A 19,663-nucleotide genomic window follows, 5' to 3' on the forward strand; every position below is an offset into this window, starting at 1 on the left:
CAAAACCACATGTGTTGGTACCACAGCTAATATATATTTAATATTCATTGATTTATTTTAGACCCTGAGCCAGGAAATTTAATACAAAAAAATTAAAATATACTCCCTGCCCTTAAGGAATACAACACTTTGTGCTGAAAGGTCAATTCCAGGGAGAAAATGGGAGTATCATTCAAAGAGCAGATAATCGCATTCAGAAAGCCATTCAGGGTTCCTAGAAAGCAGGGAGGTCAAAGACATGGTATATTCAAAGTAGCTAAGTGTCATGGAGGTCAGTAGATTCAGTGAGATCATCTCCCATATATAATTTGTATCTGTTAGGTTTTGCTGCATAAGAAACTACTCCCCCAAATTTAGTAACTTAAAGCAACCCATTTTTGTGATTGGCTCGGCTCCTTCAGCTGGTGATTGATGGCCCAGGATGGCCTCACTCATGTGTTGGGAAACCTCAGTTTGCATGGTTGGAACTTAGATATTTGGCATGTCTGACTCCACATGGTCTCACATCCCAGAGGGCTAGGCCAGGTTTGTGTTACATTGGTGAATGGGTTTCCAGCAGTAAAGAGAGCAATTGTTAATTGCACGTAGACTTTTAAAGACTCTGCTTGTGTCACTTTGCTAATATCATTTTGGCCAAAGCAGACGGCCAAATCTAGATTCAAGGGGTGAAGAAATAGACTTTTCGTTTTGTTTTTTCATTTTACCATGCCACCCTTCCAGACATTGAGATTATGCCCACAGACAGCACCATGAAGATCTGATGGAGCTAGACAGAGAGGGTTGGGATCAAAGGTCCCTGAGGGCACTCATACTCAGTTTTCTCACTGAAGTCTTAGTACTAATGACATGGAGAAAGCATCCCATTCTCTTTCTCCTCTTCCTCCTCTTATCACTTCTTTATATACTTAAACATTTGCTTTTTTAACCACGATCACTGGGCCGACTCAGGGTAAGCGGAGTACCTAATTAATCCCTACTGCTATTAAGTGTTAATACACCTTCAGGCTTTGCCTTGGCCTTGGAAAATGCGTTTAGTTTATCTGCTTGGCAGGAGCACAGAGCTTACATGAAAGTGACTAGTAACACATCTGCTATCTGATATCCGTCGTCCTGCAAGGTAGCTTGGAATTTATACACTGACACTTATAATGATGGCTGTGGATTCTGAAATTGAGGCCACTCTAGCTGGCTTATTGCACAGTGTCCCTGGGACCTTTCCAAAGGTAGCTCATTTGCCAAATTCATCCTACTCAGATAATATAACCCCATCTCTAAATGCTTATCTTTTTGGTTACCCTGTTCTACTTTGAATCATACCTCAGTTACTAATTTTTAAAAAACCTTTCAATCTTTAAAACTCTCTTAGTGTCTGCAATTCATGTGAGCAAAGAGAACAATAATATATATTTTGTGAAGATTAAAAACAATAATGTCTGCAAAGTGCTCAGTGTCTCATACATAGAAATTACCTAGTGAATGTTGTTAAGCTGCTAATAAGGATACAGAATTTAATGGTTCTTTGAGGTCTGCTTCTTAGTGTTGCCTACATTGATTTGGCAGAGCTGGCAAACAGGTTCTCCGGGCAGCCAAGAGCCTGATGTAATCCTCCAATATCAGTTCTATGAGGGGGATGACCCATCTTCCTAGAAAGATGAGGGGTGATACATGTCGCTCATTCGGAAGCTTTCATGAATTGTGAATACTTAATCTTCACATCCAAGAGGGTATCTGTTGAATGATGTGAGGCAATTTAGAGGAACTCCCAGCTGGCCTCTCCAAAGATGGGGGCAGTGGTGACATTGATAGAGATTTGGGTAGGTAACCAAGAGCTTTTCATCACCTGTAACAGCTGGTCAGTGAATGCCTTCTCCTGGATAGGCGGTTGGATGATCCAGCTTGTTGGGGGGCCCTAATCAATCTGATCAGTAACAGTTTCCTGAAGCCATGTTTTATTTCCCAAGTTAAAAGTGGAGCCATTATTTAAGGAACTAGAGAGAAACTTCCATCGCTGAGACATTTAACCACTCCGAAACAAAGTTCGTGATACGTCTAAGTCTGCCTGTCATTTTCTTGTACATATTAAAGTATTTAAACTCCACACGCCCTCTGTGTTTTGTGCCAAGGAGTTTGCATTATAATGTAAATGTAATTTTGTTTTAAGCTCCTTGAGGATAAGGGGTAGTAGCTGTTTCAATAAATATTTACTGACAAAACTGAATGAATTAGTCATGAATGGGGACAACTCCATATTTCTTGTGTAGGTATCCTACATAATTCCTTTCATTTTAACAAACCACTATGAAACTTTAATATTTAAAATCAGGGATACTAAAAAAAATAAACGAAATAAAATCAGGGCTACTACAATATAAATCATTTAATAGGCATGTTTTTTTTATATAGTGTTATAATTTTATTCACTGGAAAAATTTCCTATTTTCCAGATATTACATTGAAATCTTGCTGCAGGAGTATAGACTGAGTGCCTTCATTGATGTTGGCCTGTACCAGTATAGAAATGTCTATACAGAGCAGCAGACAGAAGATGCAGTGAATGAAGAACAAGTTATCAGGTCCCAGTCGACAATTGTCCAGGAAGTCCAGGTTTGCCGTGATTATAGATCTGCCTCGTAGAAAGTAAATGTTCAAAGATAGGAGCTCTATTTGGTTATTACTTTTACTCAGGAAGATACTGTTTGGGGGCAAGGCAGTCGTGGAAGATGATTGACTTTGTGACTTAGAGTATCTGTATTAAAACTCAAGAGGCTGTTATTTGATACGAGTGAAACTTTGAAATATTTTATCATTTACGGTAAAATAGAGCAATCAGAAGGCATTGAGTAGTTGACTGTCATGCATTTAAAATGTATTTTTCTATACAGTAAAGATATGTTTTTTAAATTGGGAAATAGGTTATAACATTGGAAAATTGGGAAACATCTAGTGCAACTAATGAAGTTCAGAAGATCACGGTAACCAGCCCCTGTGTGGAAGCTAATTCATGTTCACGCTACCAATATAGATTAATCTATAACATGGAGAAAACTGGTAAGTTGTAAATAACAAAGGAGATTTTATTTTTCTTCATCTATAAGTGAAAGTATAAAAATTTGCTCTAGTCAAATTCTACTGTCTGGAAAATACCATTTTAATAGTATACTAGACAAAGAAGCTAAAAATATATTGTGAAGAAAAAGACTGGGATAAAAAATGGCATCAGTAAAAACAACTTCCTGATATATGATATCATTATCTTTTGTAAGGCTCATGATAAATGTATATCTAAGTGCATATAAGGAATTTATATATCTGTGACTCACAGGTGTAAGTTAAGATAATAAGAATTAAATTCACCATTACAGAGAAGTAAATATTTCTTCCAATTTCTCAAATTAAGTGATAAAGCTATGAGACACTAATTTATCTCTTAACAAAGACATTACATCTCAATATTTTATAATAAACCTGAAAATATAATTTTTGCTATTTCCATTAATAGTTTCAATAAGTAAATATTGATAGATGCTTACTGTTTTCCGAACACAGTACTTATTAACTATGGGAATAAAAAAAAATAAAATATGATCCTGCTCTTCAAGAAATCACAATCCAATTAAGTAGTCATAATTACTGAACTCGAATTAGTTTCAAAACAGTTTCACTAAGTGATAACATATGATACAGACTATGGGCACCTTAAAAAATTCAAATATAAAACATCAGTGCTGGCTATGGTAGTGCAAAAAGATTTTGACTATTTTTTTTTTAATTAAAACCTCTAATCATTTGACTTTTTTTTTTAATCCAAAAGTCTTGCTACCTGGCGATGCTTCTGACTTCATATTGCAATCAGCTTTAAATGACCTCTGGTCTATAAAACCGGATACAGTTCAAGTAATAAGAACACAAAACCCCCAAAGCTATGTTTACGTGGTAACTTTCATATCAACTCGAGGTAAGCATATGTATCATTTTGTACTTCTGTTAGGTTTTTTCTAAGAAACAAATTTGTATCTTGTACAACTCCACTGAAAAAGATAAAAACTCCATAAAATGACAGAGGAAAAGAAGTGGATACATAGCCTCGACTAATTTTAGGAGAAATAAAAATCAAATGGTTAATTTTTTCTATCGTAATTCACTTTAGTTGTATTTTAAGTACTGTACAACTCCAGTGTGTGGGAAATACACTGTGTATACTCCAGATGCACTATCTGGAGCCTGCTTTAATTTAGCAAAAATCAGTGAACATGTGAATTCTGGAAATAAAGTTAAGTAGTTAGTATTTCTCAGGAGACACTAGTCTGGCCAGATCTTGCCTGATGAAAGGATTCTGTGGTCACATCCATATGGGAAACTGCGTACGTCAGCTTCTTCTTGAAGACTGACAGAGCTCCTTAATATTAAAATCCCTGAGAATTCCTACAGTGAGAAAACAAACATACAAAAACAAAAACTGAAAGAAAACATTGCACCTGTGTTTAATACAACATTTTCCAAAATTTTTTGACCTCTCTCCTTTTCAAGTAATAGCTGTTAACTTCCTGTTAATGTTTTGCATTTTCAAGTTTTAAAGCCAAGTTTAGCAACCAAGATTAGTATTTGGGCTGTCTAGCTCAAAAATAGGTCTCTGAATATCTATTTTTTTTTACTTTTCTTTGGGCCATCATTATTTTCCGATTCATATAACTAAAATGTTACCTCATTGTTTATGTCTCATTTTGTACAATTGTTAATTTGGTTATTGAATGGAGGGCAAAGAATTTTATTTAACATGAATTGAAATTCTAAAAATTTCCCAAAGGTTAGATTGTCGAAATGCTGCATAAATGAAGAGATGATTATCCTTGTTCTCCCAGAAACATACTGATAGTTTAGAGAGAAATCTTAAGTCTTCCGCAGCGACCTTAAGAAATATGGTACTAAAATCATAATGGGGCAAATTCTAGGACATTATTCAACAGAGAAGGTCAGTGGGATTCCACTGGCAAAGCATCTTCCCAAAGCAGAGATACATCTGAACACAAGCCCTTGTTTCTTTCAAAGTGAGATTGTATAAACAGGCCTCATAGGCCTGGGGCTATCTCCTGGAATTCAGCTTTGTGCTGTATTCATGTTTAAAGAAAATAGCAATATCCCAGCCTAGCCCTTTATACTACAATAATGGTACCAGGACAAAACTAAGAGAATTTTTGGAATATCCCGCTGCTGGCCCATTGATCTTTACCACATGGTCCCAATACCCCCTTCTGTTTATCTCATAATCCTCTCTTTTAAGCCATGAAAACTGAACCTTAAATGAATAGCACTTTATTTGCTGTTTTGCTATTTCTGCTACAGTTAAATCTGCTCAAACTCGAGGATCCACAACTTCTCCATTCATCCTTTTTTTTTTTTTGGTGATAATACAACTAAATAAAACTAATTTTGTTTACTTTAAATGTCTATTATGGATATGTTGGTATTTTATTAATTAACATCTTCAAATTCTGTTTGGTACTTCATTGCAGGAGACTTTGATCTGCTTGGTTATGAAGTATTTGAAGGGGACAATGTCACACTGACTATTATAGAACAAATCAAAGGAAAACCCAGTTTGGACACATTCACACTGAACTGGGATGGGATCACTTCTAAGCCTCTGACCCCATGGTCATCAGAAGCTGAAGTATGTTCTCTGTTAACAATTTCTTAAGGAAAAAGCTATTTAAACATCACCTATTAAAAAAAATTCCCACACTTTAAGGAGTGGTAATATGCTCTTTTACTTGACATGGTGGATTGGAGCCAACCCATAGAGAGCAGAGACGGGAGGAAACATCACAGAGACAGAAGTTTTGGAAGGGAGTTCTTAGAACTATGTCAACAGGATCCAGTCTGTCTTCGTAGGGGGCAACTGTTCCTGTAGAAAGAATGTTTGCTTGGGAGTTACTGAATTTAGACAACTACCTGCACAATGAGTTTAAGTTAATATTTGTTTGATGATTAAAGATTTTATATTATCTCCTTAATTCTAAACATATCGTGCTTTGCCAGAGAAGCAGATCTGGAAATTACAGGAGAACTTGTGAGTGTGTACCAATTCCTGAATAATCCAAAATGATTGATTATTTTTTAAATAAGCATAAATACAGTCTCATAGTATCTGAATTTCTTCTCTTGAAAAATAGAATGCATTAGAGTGTATAGTTTTTTCCAGTTAATTTTGAGTTGATTGAGAAAACTATTCATTTGGAACCTGTTTAATTGGGTGCTAATTCATTTAGATTCGCCTCATTGCCTCCTTTAAAAAAACTGCTAAACAAATATGTCTACCTTATAACAACTATGTAAGCTGATATTGCCCAATTGGATGTAACTATTGTCATTCTAAAATAAAACTCTTGACAGAGTCATTGGACACTAAAATTATTACAAATGAATTTAAAAATATTTAGGAAGTGATATCATAATGATGGCTAAAGTATAGGAATTATGTTATGCAAATGTTCTATTATAACTAATGAACGAAATTAGTGGTAGAATTGTGAATGTTCTAACTCTTCATGAAAAAGAAGTTACTGAAGCTCATATTGTTAATTCAGTTTCAGGCAGCCGTGGAAGAAATGGTTACCGCCAAGTGTCCACCACAAATTGCAAATTTTGAAGAAGGATTTGTCGTGAAATACTTTAGAGATTATGAGACTGATTTTAACCTGGTATGGAATGTTAAATGAACTGTGAAACTGACCTGATAAGAATTCATATAAATGCTTGTAATTTTGTGATTTTCTTTGTACTGGCACTAATTCCTATTGTCAAAATTGCAAACATAATTTTGCTATACATTTACCGATAAGGTCTGTTTTAGCACTCCCTACATCATCATGTGATTCATTTGTGAAAGCAGCATTTCCACCACATAAGAAATTTCTTGATCAAGGGAAAGTAGACGAGATGGACAAATGTAAGATCTATAGGGTCTTTCATTTGTTTTCTGTACTTGGATGCAGAGTATATCCTGTTTCCTCATTGGCTTCAGAGAATACCATTTGTTTTGTTTTGTTTTGTTTTGTTTTTTTAAAGATTTTATTTATTTATTTGACAGAGATAGAGACAGCCAGCGAGAGAGGGAACACAGCAGGGGGAGTGGGAGAGGAAGAAGCAGGCTCATAGCGGAGGAGTCTGATGTGGGGCTCGATCCCAGAACGCCGGGATCACACCCTGAGCCGAAGGCAGACGCTTAACCACTGTGCCACCCAGGCGCCCCCCAGAGAATACTGTTTGTAATACAGCATTATATAAAGCAAATTGCTTCCCTTGAAACTGGAAGATTAAACAAAAAACCAAATGAATAAACAAACAAAAACCTGGCACACAGTGAATACTGAATAAATATTTGTGGAAGGAATAAATAAATATCCTTAAGAGTTCATGATATAAGGAGAAAGATAAGATTTAGGAAATAGTCAGATATAGGTACGAGGGATTATATGATTTTGGAGCCAAAGGAGTGATACAAGATGAGAGCTTCAGAGTTTCAAAGAGGAGACAGAATGTCTCAAGTTAAAGCAGCATGGGAAACAATGGATCCAAGTTGGAACTTGAATGAGGTGGAGATGTGGGGGAATAAAAGCAGGACAATAAAGCATATTTTCATTTGAAATATTATTGTTTCTGTAGGAGCATATTAACAGAGGGAAGAAGACAGCTGAAACTGATGCTTACTGTGGTCGTTATTCCCTGAAAAACCCAGCTGTGCTTTTTGACTCAGCAGATGTTAAACCAAACAGACTACCATATGGAGACATTTTATTATTTCCTTATAATCAGGTAAACTCAACAAAATGATATGCTAATTTAATCTGTAAAATACCTTGGTAATAAAATTTCATGAAATTTTAAGACAGGGAAAATTGCTAGTCATGTGAAATCATGTCACATTGGACAAGTACCGTGGTTGACATTCTGGTATTTGTGATTTCATCTTCTTTTGGTTCTCAAAAAAAAAAAAGAAATTTAAGAAAAATATGTAGTATCATACACATGTATTCTGCTTTATCTTATAATTTCAGAGAAAATTATTTGCACGTAAATTTGAATACCAAAACCATTACAAATGTGCTGTCACTTCAATATTCCTTCATTTATTAAGAAGAACAAAAAATGGATAGCCATCATAGAGTGATCTTGGGTATCCAGTCAAGGACAAGTGAAGGAAAAGCGTGAGCAGTGATGGTAGTTTTAGGATAGGTATTTAAGACTAGCCATCATGGTCTTGTTTACCCTTTTTCTTGTTTTAAAATTCTCAAATTGTGATGCACGTTCTCAAGTTCTAAGTCCTTTGTTTTGTTTTGTTTTCACATTGCAAAAATTTTATTTGGAAAAGATTTTTAAAACTCAAGTTCTAGTTCTGAGTATATTTGGTATGCTTAAGATGTTGTAGACCATTAAAATTGGTGTTTAATTACTATTTTACAATGACATTCATCTCCAATTCTATCTAAATGCTCAGCTACCATTCATATTCCAGTTAATCTACTGGAGTGTTTATCTTCTGCCTGTGGGTGATGGGCTTTTAAATTCACTGCGGATAGAGTTCAGTTAGAGCTGCATTTAGACGTTACATTGCTCCATGTCTACAGGGAGTGGATTATTTCCGTTTTTAAGGAAACCATATCTAACAAAACATTAAAGAATTAATCATTATCGTAAGGTCACTTCAACTAGACTTCCTCTTCTAGAAAATCTTCCCCAATTTTTCTGTACCTAATTGGCTGAAATTAATTATTCTTTCTCTGTGTTCTGAAACATTTTACACAGAAAGTTCTCAATATTTATTTATTGGGTTGAATTAATTTGAATTGCTATAAAAGAACTTAAAGGTAAGATATTATTATTGATTTCTTTTTTACTTTCCTGTGTAGTTATGTTTGGCATACAAAGGATTCTTGGCAAATTCTATTGCTCTGAAATTCCAATACCAAGACAGAAGCAAGGTTATGAGAAGCAATGATATACAATTTACATATAACTTTACTAATGGGAACAAGTAAGTTACGCTATGAATTTAAAACTGAAGTCGGGCGCCTGGGTAGCGCAGTCGTTAAGCGTCTGCCTTTGGCTCAGAGCGTGATCCCGGCGTTTCGGGATCGAGTCCCACATCGGGCTCCTCCGCTGGGAGCCTGCTTCTTCTTCTCCCACTCCCCTGCTGTGTTGCCTCTCTCGCTTGCTGTCTCTCTGTCACATAAATAAATTTAAAAAATCTTAAAAAAAAAAACAAAAACTGAAGTTATACTATAATATATAAACTGAAGGTAAAACAAGCCCACTTTTGTTAGTCTTTTTTTCACTTTTGTTGGTTTTTTTAAAATCATGTGCATCATAGATGTGACTGCAGTTTTCCTGTCTTCTCCATAAGCATCCTAGCAGAAATAGTTGTGCCAAAAATACATCTATAGATTGTGAAAATAAAAATTGGTCTGGTGTTATCACCCATAACTATTGAAAAGACAAAACAATGGTAAATTTTATAATTTAAATCATGTATTATTAAATCTAATAATGTTCCTGCTTACTGAAGGAAGGTAGAAAGAGACTGCTTTATCACAATATTGTCATTAGACTTTGATCACTGCCAAAAAGGTGCTTTCTAAGTGTGAGTGGATAAAATAAAATATTTCAATGAATATTCCAAAATTAAGAGAGAAAGGAGACTTTTTAATACTTGGTTTGCCAAAAGTTAGACACATAGAAATGAAAGGAGAAACTATAAGGGGAGAAACTAAATGAGCCTAGAGAAAGCTGTTTAATGACTATAATTGCCATGCCCCTCAAGCACAATTTAGTTCTGCATAATTGTGTTTTGATTTTTATTAATTGGTATATATTCTGAAATTTATGTCAATCCACTTTTGCATTTCCACATTCAATACACACGAAAATTTCACATACAATAAAAGTAATAATGAAGACACCTTCACACACATACACACTTTTTTTATTTTTAAAAAGTATTCCCCGGGGTACATATTGCTATAACCATTCCCTGCATACTTGAATTGAACAATAGAATCACAATCTGAGTTTTGATGAGCACCACCTGCACGCGTTTCCCTCCTCCACTGTAAGAGGATTTGGGGATGTTTTACAGATCTCGGTTCTTCCATGTTGGTCAAACCATCACTTACCATATTTGCTAACAGGTCTTTCCTTTTAACTTGTAATGTATCTGCTGTGAGGTAATTTGAAGATGCACTAAATTTGATAGAATGGATGGGCTTCCTTTACCCTAAATGCTGTGAGATCTGTAAGCAATAATTTCTTTATTTTTAAAGGAATAGGGTTCACTGGTTAAAACTATTGCCAGTGAAGGCAAAGTAAACTCTCCTGCTCCTATTGGGTATTTCTAGATCTGCTTTTATTTAGGTCAGGTCATCTAGATCAAATAGATGTGTTAGCGTTAGATTATTTTCAGGACAGTGTTAGTGTTAGTGTTAGTGTTAGACATGCCATTTCCCCCAAGAATCATTCTATAACCTTCCAAAAGCAGCGATGTTTGTAACTGTAAATCAAGTTTCAAAATCTGAAAAGTTAAATCTGATTTCTTTTAGAAAACACTATGATCTAGCCACAAAGGCCATGTACTGTTCACTTAACTTTTGATACCATTGTATCAAATATATGTATTTGATATGTTTTGATACCATGTATTTTGATACCATTTGTAGTCTCCTTTTGTCTGATAAAAGATCCTGTTCAGTAAATCAAATTTTCTAGGTAGTAGATTTTTAAACTTCAGAATTTTGTAATCAGAGTAGAATTCTACCGAGACCCTAAGTGCTTTTTTCATATTTTCTTAAAGAGCACTTTTTTTAATAATAATATTTTTTTATTATATTATGTTAGTCACCATACAGCACATCCCTAGTTCCTGATGCAAAGTTCCGTGATTCATTACTTGCGTATAACACCCAGTGCACCATGCGATACGTGCCCTCCTTACTGCCCATCACGAGCCTATCCCATTCCCACATCAGTTTAAGCTAAGCTTTGTTGCACTAAGGGGGATCCCATGATGACTTTATAAACCATGAAGGAAATTAGAATAAAAGGTGCCCAAACACACTAGTCAGTTAATAACTACAGTCGTAGCTGATGTAAAGATTATTGTTAAATTGTATTTAGTTATTTCCATGGCAATATTTATCTCTTTGTTGCAAACTCATAGCTGAATTGCTTAATTATAATTTATGGAATTCCGATGCAGTTAATATTTAGTGCAAAATTTGCATCTAAATTACACATTTAAAAGGTATTGTATTATAAATCACATAGCACTTTCTTGTCACTTGGAACAGTAGACAGTGCAACTCCAGTGACTCTTTTGGGAGTAACAAGTTTCAGTTTTGTTTCTTAGTACCAAACTGAATTTACTGTCCTATCCCTGACATATTTTACCAAAATAGTTTACTTTATTCTTGTGTCTTGTTTTTATTTACATGCTCTACATTGAGGTGCATGCTCCTTAGTTTCCTTACCTATTGCGACAGAATATTTCATGTCCCTATGGCCACTGCTAAGGCTATAAATAAAAGACAACCTGTATTTCTATGCAACATTAAATCTTTTACTACCAATTTAGTTTCTGTCTGCTTGTTATGGCTGCTTTTCTGTGCTAACGAAGTATGCTTAATGGTCTTCTTGTGGGAAAAAACACTTGTACTCCTTGAGATTTTAATGTTTTTTTATAGTGGATTGGTTTACATTAAACATTACAACTGACCTATGTACCTAATGAATCAACCGTATTTCAGGTGGACCTATACTTGCATAGACCTTCTGGACCTCATACAAACCAAATACACTGGGACAAATTTTTCTCTTCAGCGGGTTGGTTTCCAGAAAGCGGCAGCATCACAGTCCTTCTATGTAGACGCAGTATACATTGGACAGACATCTACAGTCTCGGCGTGGGATGGTATGTTTCATGTCTAGTTAAGCCTTCTAAGTCTCTTGTAGTAAAATCTTACCATGGAAATTATTTATATTCTTTAATTTAGGTAGAAACCTTAATCTCTAAATATTTATGACTCATTCTTTTATCTCAATGTTATTATTTAAAGCACATTATTTTTTATTCTAAAGATAAATGTATCCGTAATTTAAACTCTGTCATTATAGCAAGAATTAGTCTTAATAGTCCTGGGTTCTGTTTACAGATATATAAATGGTGGCAAATATTTTCATTTTGCTTTGATTTTTGAGAAACTTATTATGAAGGTATCTGTTCCTAAAAGGCAACTAAATCGACTTTGACATCTGTTTGGTAAAATGCAGCTGAATATTTCCAGGGACTTAATGGCGATAATTAATAATACTTAAATGAAAACTTCATTTCTGGTAGCCTAAGCATTGTTTTTTTAGTCATGTCAGTAGACACATATGTATGAGCTGTGATAATAAAATAATTAAAATTAAACTGTGCTCTTTTTAAATATCAGCCTAATTCCAAACAGTCACCTTGAAAATGACTACTACCATTTTTCAGAGGAATTTTGGAATCCTTTCCTTTGGAAGTGTTTTCTAATGCAAGGTCATAAGTCAACTGGCCACAAATTAAATGGAACTATTTTAGAGTCACTTCTTTTGATCTGCTCTCACCAGACCTGCATTACGACTGGTGGAGCACATATATAAGACAGCTCACTTGTGCCCAGATAAATGTAGTTCATTAAATAACATGCTTTTAGCACCTCCCATGTGGCAGGCATGTGCTGGGTACTAAAGACGTTGTGAACAAGACTGTCCTCCTGGGCCTGTCCTCGTGGAGCGCACGTGCTAGTGAACACCACATTCAGGGAACCTAAGCAGAGCAGAACTAACAGGTCCGCAGAAGGCTACATGGCACCCAGGGTTGGGTGGCTTTTAAATATTTTATTTTATCTGATGAGGCTTATATGTTAACAGACTAAAGCTTTATATTCTAGAAATAAAAGTTTACCAAGCTCCAAAAACTACTTGCCTTAAGATCTTTCTAAAATTTAATTCTACACAGCTTATTCCAAGACATGGATATAATTTGGTGATTTTTTTTTTAGCAGCAAAGTCCATGCAATTTTATTTCCCATTTATTTCTATGTTCTTTAGAAAAGCCAAAGAGAAGACTTCCAGCATTAGCAAATAAAGGGATATTTTTAAAGCACTTTCAGGTGAATCACACCAAAATTAATGGATCAAGTATGGCCAACCAATATTCTATCACCATGACTTCATATAATTGCAGTTATAATATACCCATGATGGCTGTGAGCTTTGGGCAGGTAAGCCTAGAAGTTTACAAGTTACTATTTTCAATTTATGGGAAATCAGCATTGATCTAGTAAACTTTCTTTTTAATTTTTACAAATGGCTGACATACAGATGGAATATCTTTTAAGAGGACACGATAATTGTTCTAATGATAAGCGAAGAGTTAGAGGCTTGTTGAACTTGAGCATGAAATTTCACTTTAAGCATTAAAAAAATCTTCAAGAAATACATCTATGGGAAAAAACAAGGGGAAATAAACAGTCAGATTTAAGTGGAGTTTTCTCTGTTGACCTAAAAGGAAAAGTTGCAGGCTCTTTCAGTAAATGTTCTGAACAGAGATTGTTGAAAGAAAATCTGAGATTCTGCAATATGTTTTTAAATTGTTTCTGTTATGGGGCGCCTGGGTGGCTCAGCTGGTTAGGTGTCCAATTTTTGATTTCGGCTCAGGTTATGATTTCAGGGTTGTGAGATCAAGCCCCATGCTGGGCTCCATGCTGGGTTTGTAGCCTTCCTAAGATTCTCTTTCTCCCTCTCTATCTCTGCCCCTACCGCCCCATCCCACTCTCACACACATGCATGCTCTCTCAATAAATAAATAAATAAATAAATAAATAAATAAATAAATAAATACTTTCTGTTCTAAACACCATTTTTTGCTTATCAAAATTGGTATAGGGAGGAAAAATATAGTTTCCTAAAATTCCAAAAGGATCTGAACAATTTTTTGTACTGCTTCAGTTATTTATAGTAAGACCAGTATTAAATACTGTATTTTTATTTTTTATTTCTATTTTTTAAAAGATTTTATGTATTTATTTTAGAAATATATATATAGTGTGTGTGTGTGTGTGTGTGTGTGTGCAAGCAGGGGGAGGAGCAGAGGGAGAGGGACAAGCAGACTCTGACTCTGCACTGAGCACAGAGCCTGACGTGGGGCTTGATCCCACGACCCTGAGATCATGACCTGAGCTGAAACCAAGAGTCAGACACTTAACCGACTGAGCCACCCAGGGGCTCCCTATAAGTATTTTTAAATGTAATGTCCTACAAAAACATACAATAAATTAATATAATTTTCTACAATGAATCAAAAACAAGTATAATAAGTTCAGGATTAGGGTTAAATAATAAATATTGTTAGAGGCTCAAAGAGTGTTTTGCTTAATCATACTCTGATTCTGTGATTAAAAATACTGAAAAACTGTAAGTATTCCACAAAAATTGCTTTACCCCATGCCTTCTCTAATGGCTAATGCTGTTGATCACCCATATATCCTCTTCTGTGAAATGTTTCTTCATGTCTCTTGCATATTTTCTAGTTGGGTTATTTGCTTATTGTTTTTAAAGCTCTTTTATACTCCAGATATAAGTCCTTTCTCAGATATATGGTTTTGCAAATATTTTCTCTAAATGTGTACCTTGCCTTCTCATCTTCTTTATAAGGTCTTTCACAGGACAAAAGTTTTTAATTTTGATAAGATCCAGTTTATCAATTTTTCCTCCTGTGAATGGTGCTTTTTGATTTCAAGTTTAAGAGCTTTTGCTTAGCCCAAAGTCCTAAATATTTTTCAGTTTTTCTCTGAAAGTTTTATAGCTGTGCATTTTCAATTTAAGGCCATGATCCATTTTGAGTTAACTTTTGTATAAGATGTGAAGTTTTAGGTCGATGTTCACTTGTTTGCCTTTGGCTCCAATTGATCCAGCACTATGTATTGAAAAAGCTATGCTTTCTTCATTGAATTACTTTTGCACCTTTGTGAAAAGTCAGTTGGGCATATTTGTGGAGGCATATTTCTCTATGCTCTATTCTGTTCCATTTCTCTGTGTGTTGATTCCTCCACCAGTCTCCTTCCTGTAGCTGTATAATAAGACAGCACTGGATAGAGTGATTGCTCTTATTTTATTCTCGTGAAAAATTATTTGAGCTACTCTAGGTGCTGTGTCTTTTTGTGTAAATTTTGGAATACACCTGTTATGTCTACAAAAATCTTGATAAGACTTTGATAAGAATTGTATTAAACCTATTCATTGTTTTGGAGAGAATTCACAGTCTTATTGGTCCTGCAATTCATGAACAGGGCATCTCCATTAATTTAGGTCTGCTTTGCTCTCTTTCATCAGTGTATTTAGGTCTTCTTTGATTGCTTCCATCAACATTTTGCAGTCAGGTCTGATCCAGTACATGTTTTGTTAGATTTATCTGTATTTCGTTTTTCTTTGCAGCAATTGTAAATCGTCTGTGTTGTTAATTTTGGTTTCTACATGCTTGCTTTTGCATATAGGAATGTGACTGGTTTTTGTGTTGAACTTATATCCTGCAGCCTTGCTGAATTCCATGAATTTTTACAAAGTAAATGCCCTCATGTAACCACTACTCAGATCAAGATAAAGAAAATCATTAGCTCCCCAAGAGCCTTCCTTGTGTCTTGTGTCATTAGATTACTCACTCTTCACCCCTGGAAAACCGCTGTTTTGATTTCTACCACCAATAAATAGTTTTGCTTGTTTTTAATATTCATTTCAGTACGTAGGACAGTATGTGTTCTTTTGCGTCTCGCTCCTTTTATTTGCCGCTGTGAGATGTAGGTGTTGCATGCAGCTGTAGCTCATTCTTTGTCATCGCTTTACTGTAGTCCATGGTATGGACGTACCACAATTTGACCATGCAATGGATGGGCTTCTGCCCTATTTCCAGTTTGGCACTATCATGAATAAAGCTGCAATGAACATTCTTGCATATGTCTTTCCGCGATTATGTTTACTCATTTCAGTGGGCAACGAGGCTTCTAGTTTTAAATTCTACAAGATTCACAGACAACTATGAGGGCTCAGAAGCAGGAGACTCTCATTTTCACTATTAGAGTTACAATCTATGAATTTTTATAACACTGTTGCTTTGGTCAATGGATTGGCAGTCAACATTAGACAGGCTTTTTCTGAGTCTGGATCAGTCTCTGTGCCGATTCTATACTATCATATATTGTTAGTTTTATAGTCCCCATATGTTATTTCTCCAAAAAGCATTTTAGTTTTTTGATAGCTAAGACTGCATCTTGTGTTTCCCTGCTTCTCCACCGTGATTAGCCCTGAACCTTGAATGGAATGCCTGTTCAATAAATATTTGTTCGTTGAGTGATGGAGGGTACACTCTGAATTAATGAGGTGTTCCAGCTGATTGCTGCACAGATGACTGAGTTGACTTTGGCCTCATTATTGCAGCTATGTAGGTATGGCCTGTGTTGACTTATGTGACTCTCCTTAATGTTCTGAAGAATCCTGAATACCTGAGGCTCGTTTATGTCATGTTACGGGATTGTACGATAGTGAAATGGAAATCATGTTAGCCGTTCTTACGTTTAAGCATTTTATCAATATTTATTTTGGAAATTAGATAATCACAAATGAGACAGAGAATGAGTCTGTTTACAGAGGAGGTAATTGGCCAGGGGAGTCAAAGATTCGTATTCAAAGAATTCAAGCCGCGTCCCCATCTCTAAGTGGCAGCTTTGACATTCAAGCTTATGGACACATCCTCAAAGGTATATGACAAAAGTTCAGAACATTGTGTGTGTGTGTGTGTGTGTGTGTGTGTGTGTGTGTGTGTATCAGTTGGACAGTACTGATCTAGACAACCATAATAAACATTTTGGTGTATTTCTTTCTAATATGATTTCTCCACATAATTTATATAGTTAAGATAATGTTAGTAATGTAAAACTAGATTATTCAGAACAAATTATATTTTCACTTCTTCTTTATCACCTCTCTAGATATAACAGGTTATATTTCCAAAAGTTTGTTTTTCTTTTATATCTCTTGGCTTATAGGTTATTTATAAAGTTAATCAATATTAAAAATAAAAATATTTGAGCCAAGGCTATAATCTGAAGTATATTACTCATGTCATTTTTGCTTCCAAGGGATACGTAAATTCTGGGCATAAATAAGATACAAATTTCATTTTTACTATATTGAAGGAGGACGGTTGGCTTACAAGTGATACTATGCAGTACACATTTCCTGCATCTTAAGGGTGGAATTTATTCGTGAATTTTTCACTCCTATTTCCTGTTCTCCTGTGAGTGCAGGCCTTCCGGCCACAGCATCAGCTCCAGATTTGCAGTTCGCGCTCCAGAGTGTGGAAGAAGTGGGCCGCGTCTCAGTGACCCGCGAGGGAACGTGCTCTGGATATTCGTGGAACATCAAGTGGAGAAGCAGATGTGGAAAGCAGAATCTTCTGCAGGTTCCCTCAGCTGGCTTCGTTTTGTTTTTTTCTTCTGGGTGTTGCTTGCTTATTTGCACCCTGTCTCTCTCTCTCTTTTTTTTTTCTCACCCTGCCTCATTTTTATAAGAATTTGAGACTGTCTATATTTTTAAAAAATGCAAACTCTAGACTAAACATTAAAAAAAGGAAATTGAGGAGAAGATTGTTCTCAGTTATGTTGACATGATGTTCTCTTTCATGGAGAATCGCTCTTGGTACTTTATTTGCTGTCCCCTCTGGAAAAAATTCAAGAATCGGTTTTAGAAGACCCTTGACAGGGACAGGAGGAGGCCAGGCAGCACCAGTCTCAGAACTAAATCTGGGGGAACCAAGTATAATCACCCTTGCTGTCTATAATTCTACCACCATCAGCTAAAGCTGTATTCTGGGGCCTTGGATACTTTTCTGGTTCTAAAAATGACTTTCAAGTTCATAAGGGAGTCACATGTTAAGCTGCATTCTAATTACCTTTGCTTAGTTAGAGTGTGAAGGGGCAGGGAACAGGGGTCAGGCCCGGAGTATGTGAAGGAGAAGAGTCTAGAGGTGTCTGGGGGCTCAGATTGTCAAACATTAAAAAGATGGTGCTTTCCAGTGGCAGTGAGAGTGTGAGGAAACAGTCTTTCTCAAACGCCATTGGGGAGAAAGCCAATTAGTATGACCTTTTTGGGGCATTATGTAGCAGAATCTGAATATAGATACCTTCTGATTTGGCATTCTCAGCTATTTAACGCTATACTACTGAAATAACACAACTATGAAATGATATAGGCACAGAGGTAGTCACTGAAGCAGTATTTGTAATAGTAAAAACCTAGGAACCTATCCTTATCAGTAGAAGAATGCTTGTTAAAATGCCACAACCTTAGCATGACTGTCATGCAGCCACAGTAGACCTGGATAGTCACTTGGAAAGATGTCCATGACGTAAGGTGGAAGAAATACAGCAGTCTACTTATGAAACCATTATGGGGGAAAAAATAGGAGAGAGGGGAAAGAGGAGGGGAAAAAAGGTGTATAAATGTAGCATACAATGTACACACATGGGCTATGGATGTGCAAAACAGTCATAGAGATATGGAGGTTATTTAAGAAAATGCATGGTCTAAAATGAGAATTAGAAGATTCTGGAGCTGAGCAGCTCTCGTAACTGGTCTTCTTGGTATCTCTGCTGGTGTCTGTGCATTTACTCCTTTGTCTCTTTTCTGATCAGTCTCCTCTGCTTGCCCATCATTTCTGCTTCTTATCAGCACTTCGGCACATGCAGGGCTCAGCATGGAGACTCCTATCTCTTTGTTAGCCACGGTATATACCAGAAGCCTACTGTATTGGCAGAGGCATTTTGGAATGCCCAAGTTGTACATATTGAATTGATTTGATTCATTTTTATTATTGGCAAAAAGTACAATTCCACAAGTGGATCAAAAACCAGGATAGTCAGGGGTGAAAAATGCTGAAGGAGAAAAGTTGACTCTCAGGTGGAAAGAGGAATAAATTATTCAACTATTCAACAATCATTTGTCAAAGCAGTCATATTCAGAAAAAGCATAGAATGTACTGAGAAAATAAAATTTAGTAAATTCATTTTCCTGGGATATATTTTATTCTAAAAATTCAGGTTACTTTTAGGCATTTAATTCAACTTGTAATTGATGCAATATATGATAAGACAATAATCTTAGCATTTTATTGGGGGTAGATTATGCTCACTTGTGAAGAGGTTCCTTTTTCAAAAACTGGGACTAGAATGTTTTCAAATGCTTTTTTTTTTTATCTTTGGCTTTTATTCATTTTCAACCTTGCTTAATTTTAAAAAGAAAAACTAGTGTGGTTATATTTATCATAACCTTTCTAGTAAAATAATTTTGTGTAACAATAGGTTAATGATTCCAATATTATTGGACAAAAGGCTAATATGACAGTTGTGAAGATAAAGGAAGGTGGCTTATTCAGACAACGCATACTTGGAGACCTACTTCGTACACCCAGCCAACAGCCACAGGTATTCTTGAAACTTTCCTCATGACGTTTAACATAATTTTAAATGTGTAACTACTTTGTAATACATTAAAGGCCAGTTAAACAGCAGGGATGATGTCTTTATTTTCATGT

At 35.6% G+C, this 19,663-nt stretch overlaps 1 protein-coding gene across 3 annotated transcripts in view; it reads left to right on the top strand.

Annotated features, from left to right (window-relative positions):
• PKHD1L1 (PKHD1 like 1) overlaps positions 1–19,663 on the top strand; it is a 148,637-nt gene that overhangs the window by 29,503 nt on the left and 99,471 nt on the right. For 2 of the 3 annotated variants that reach the window (XM_026495557.4, XM_057307885.1), the window contains exons 15-26: positions 2,445–2,604; positions 2,913–3,048; positions 3,812–3,955; positions 5,511–5,668; positions 6,585–6,698; positions 7,663–7,812; positions 8,907–9,031; positions 11,796–11,959; positions 13,129–13,301; positions 16,682–16,829; positions 17,379–17,533; positions 19,431–19,553. In XM_026495557.4, coding sequence (XP_026351342.3) covers positions 2,445–2,604; positions 2,913–3,048; positions 3,812–3,955; positions 5,511–5,668; positions 6,585–6,698; positions 7,663–7,812; positions 8,907–9,031; positions 11,796–11,959; positions 13,129–13,301; positions 16,682–16,829; positions 17,379–17,533; positions 19,431–19,553 — 1,750 coding nt within the window. Of the gene's footprint in view, positions 1–2,444; positions 2,605–2,912; positions 3,049–3,811; positions 3,956–5,510; positions 5,669–6,036; positions 6,068–6,584; positions 6,699–7,662; positions 7,813–8,906; positions 9,032–11,795; positions 11,960–13,128; positions 13,302–16,681; positions 16,830–17,378; positions 17,534–19,430; positions 19,554–19,663 lie in introns of those variants that run through there. The other variant, XM_048212537.2, reaches the window with a different exon arrangement.

This window comes from Ursus arctos, unplaced genomic scaffold, assembly GCF_023065955.2.
Source record: "Ursus arctos isolate Adak ecotype North America unplaced genomic scaffold, UrsArc2.0 scaffold_6, whole genome shotgun sequence".
Taxonomy (NCBI): domain Eukaryota; kingdom Metazoa; phylum Chordata; class Mammalia; order Carnivora; family Ursidae; genus Ursus; species Ursus arctos.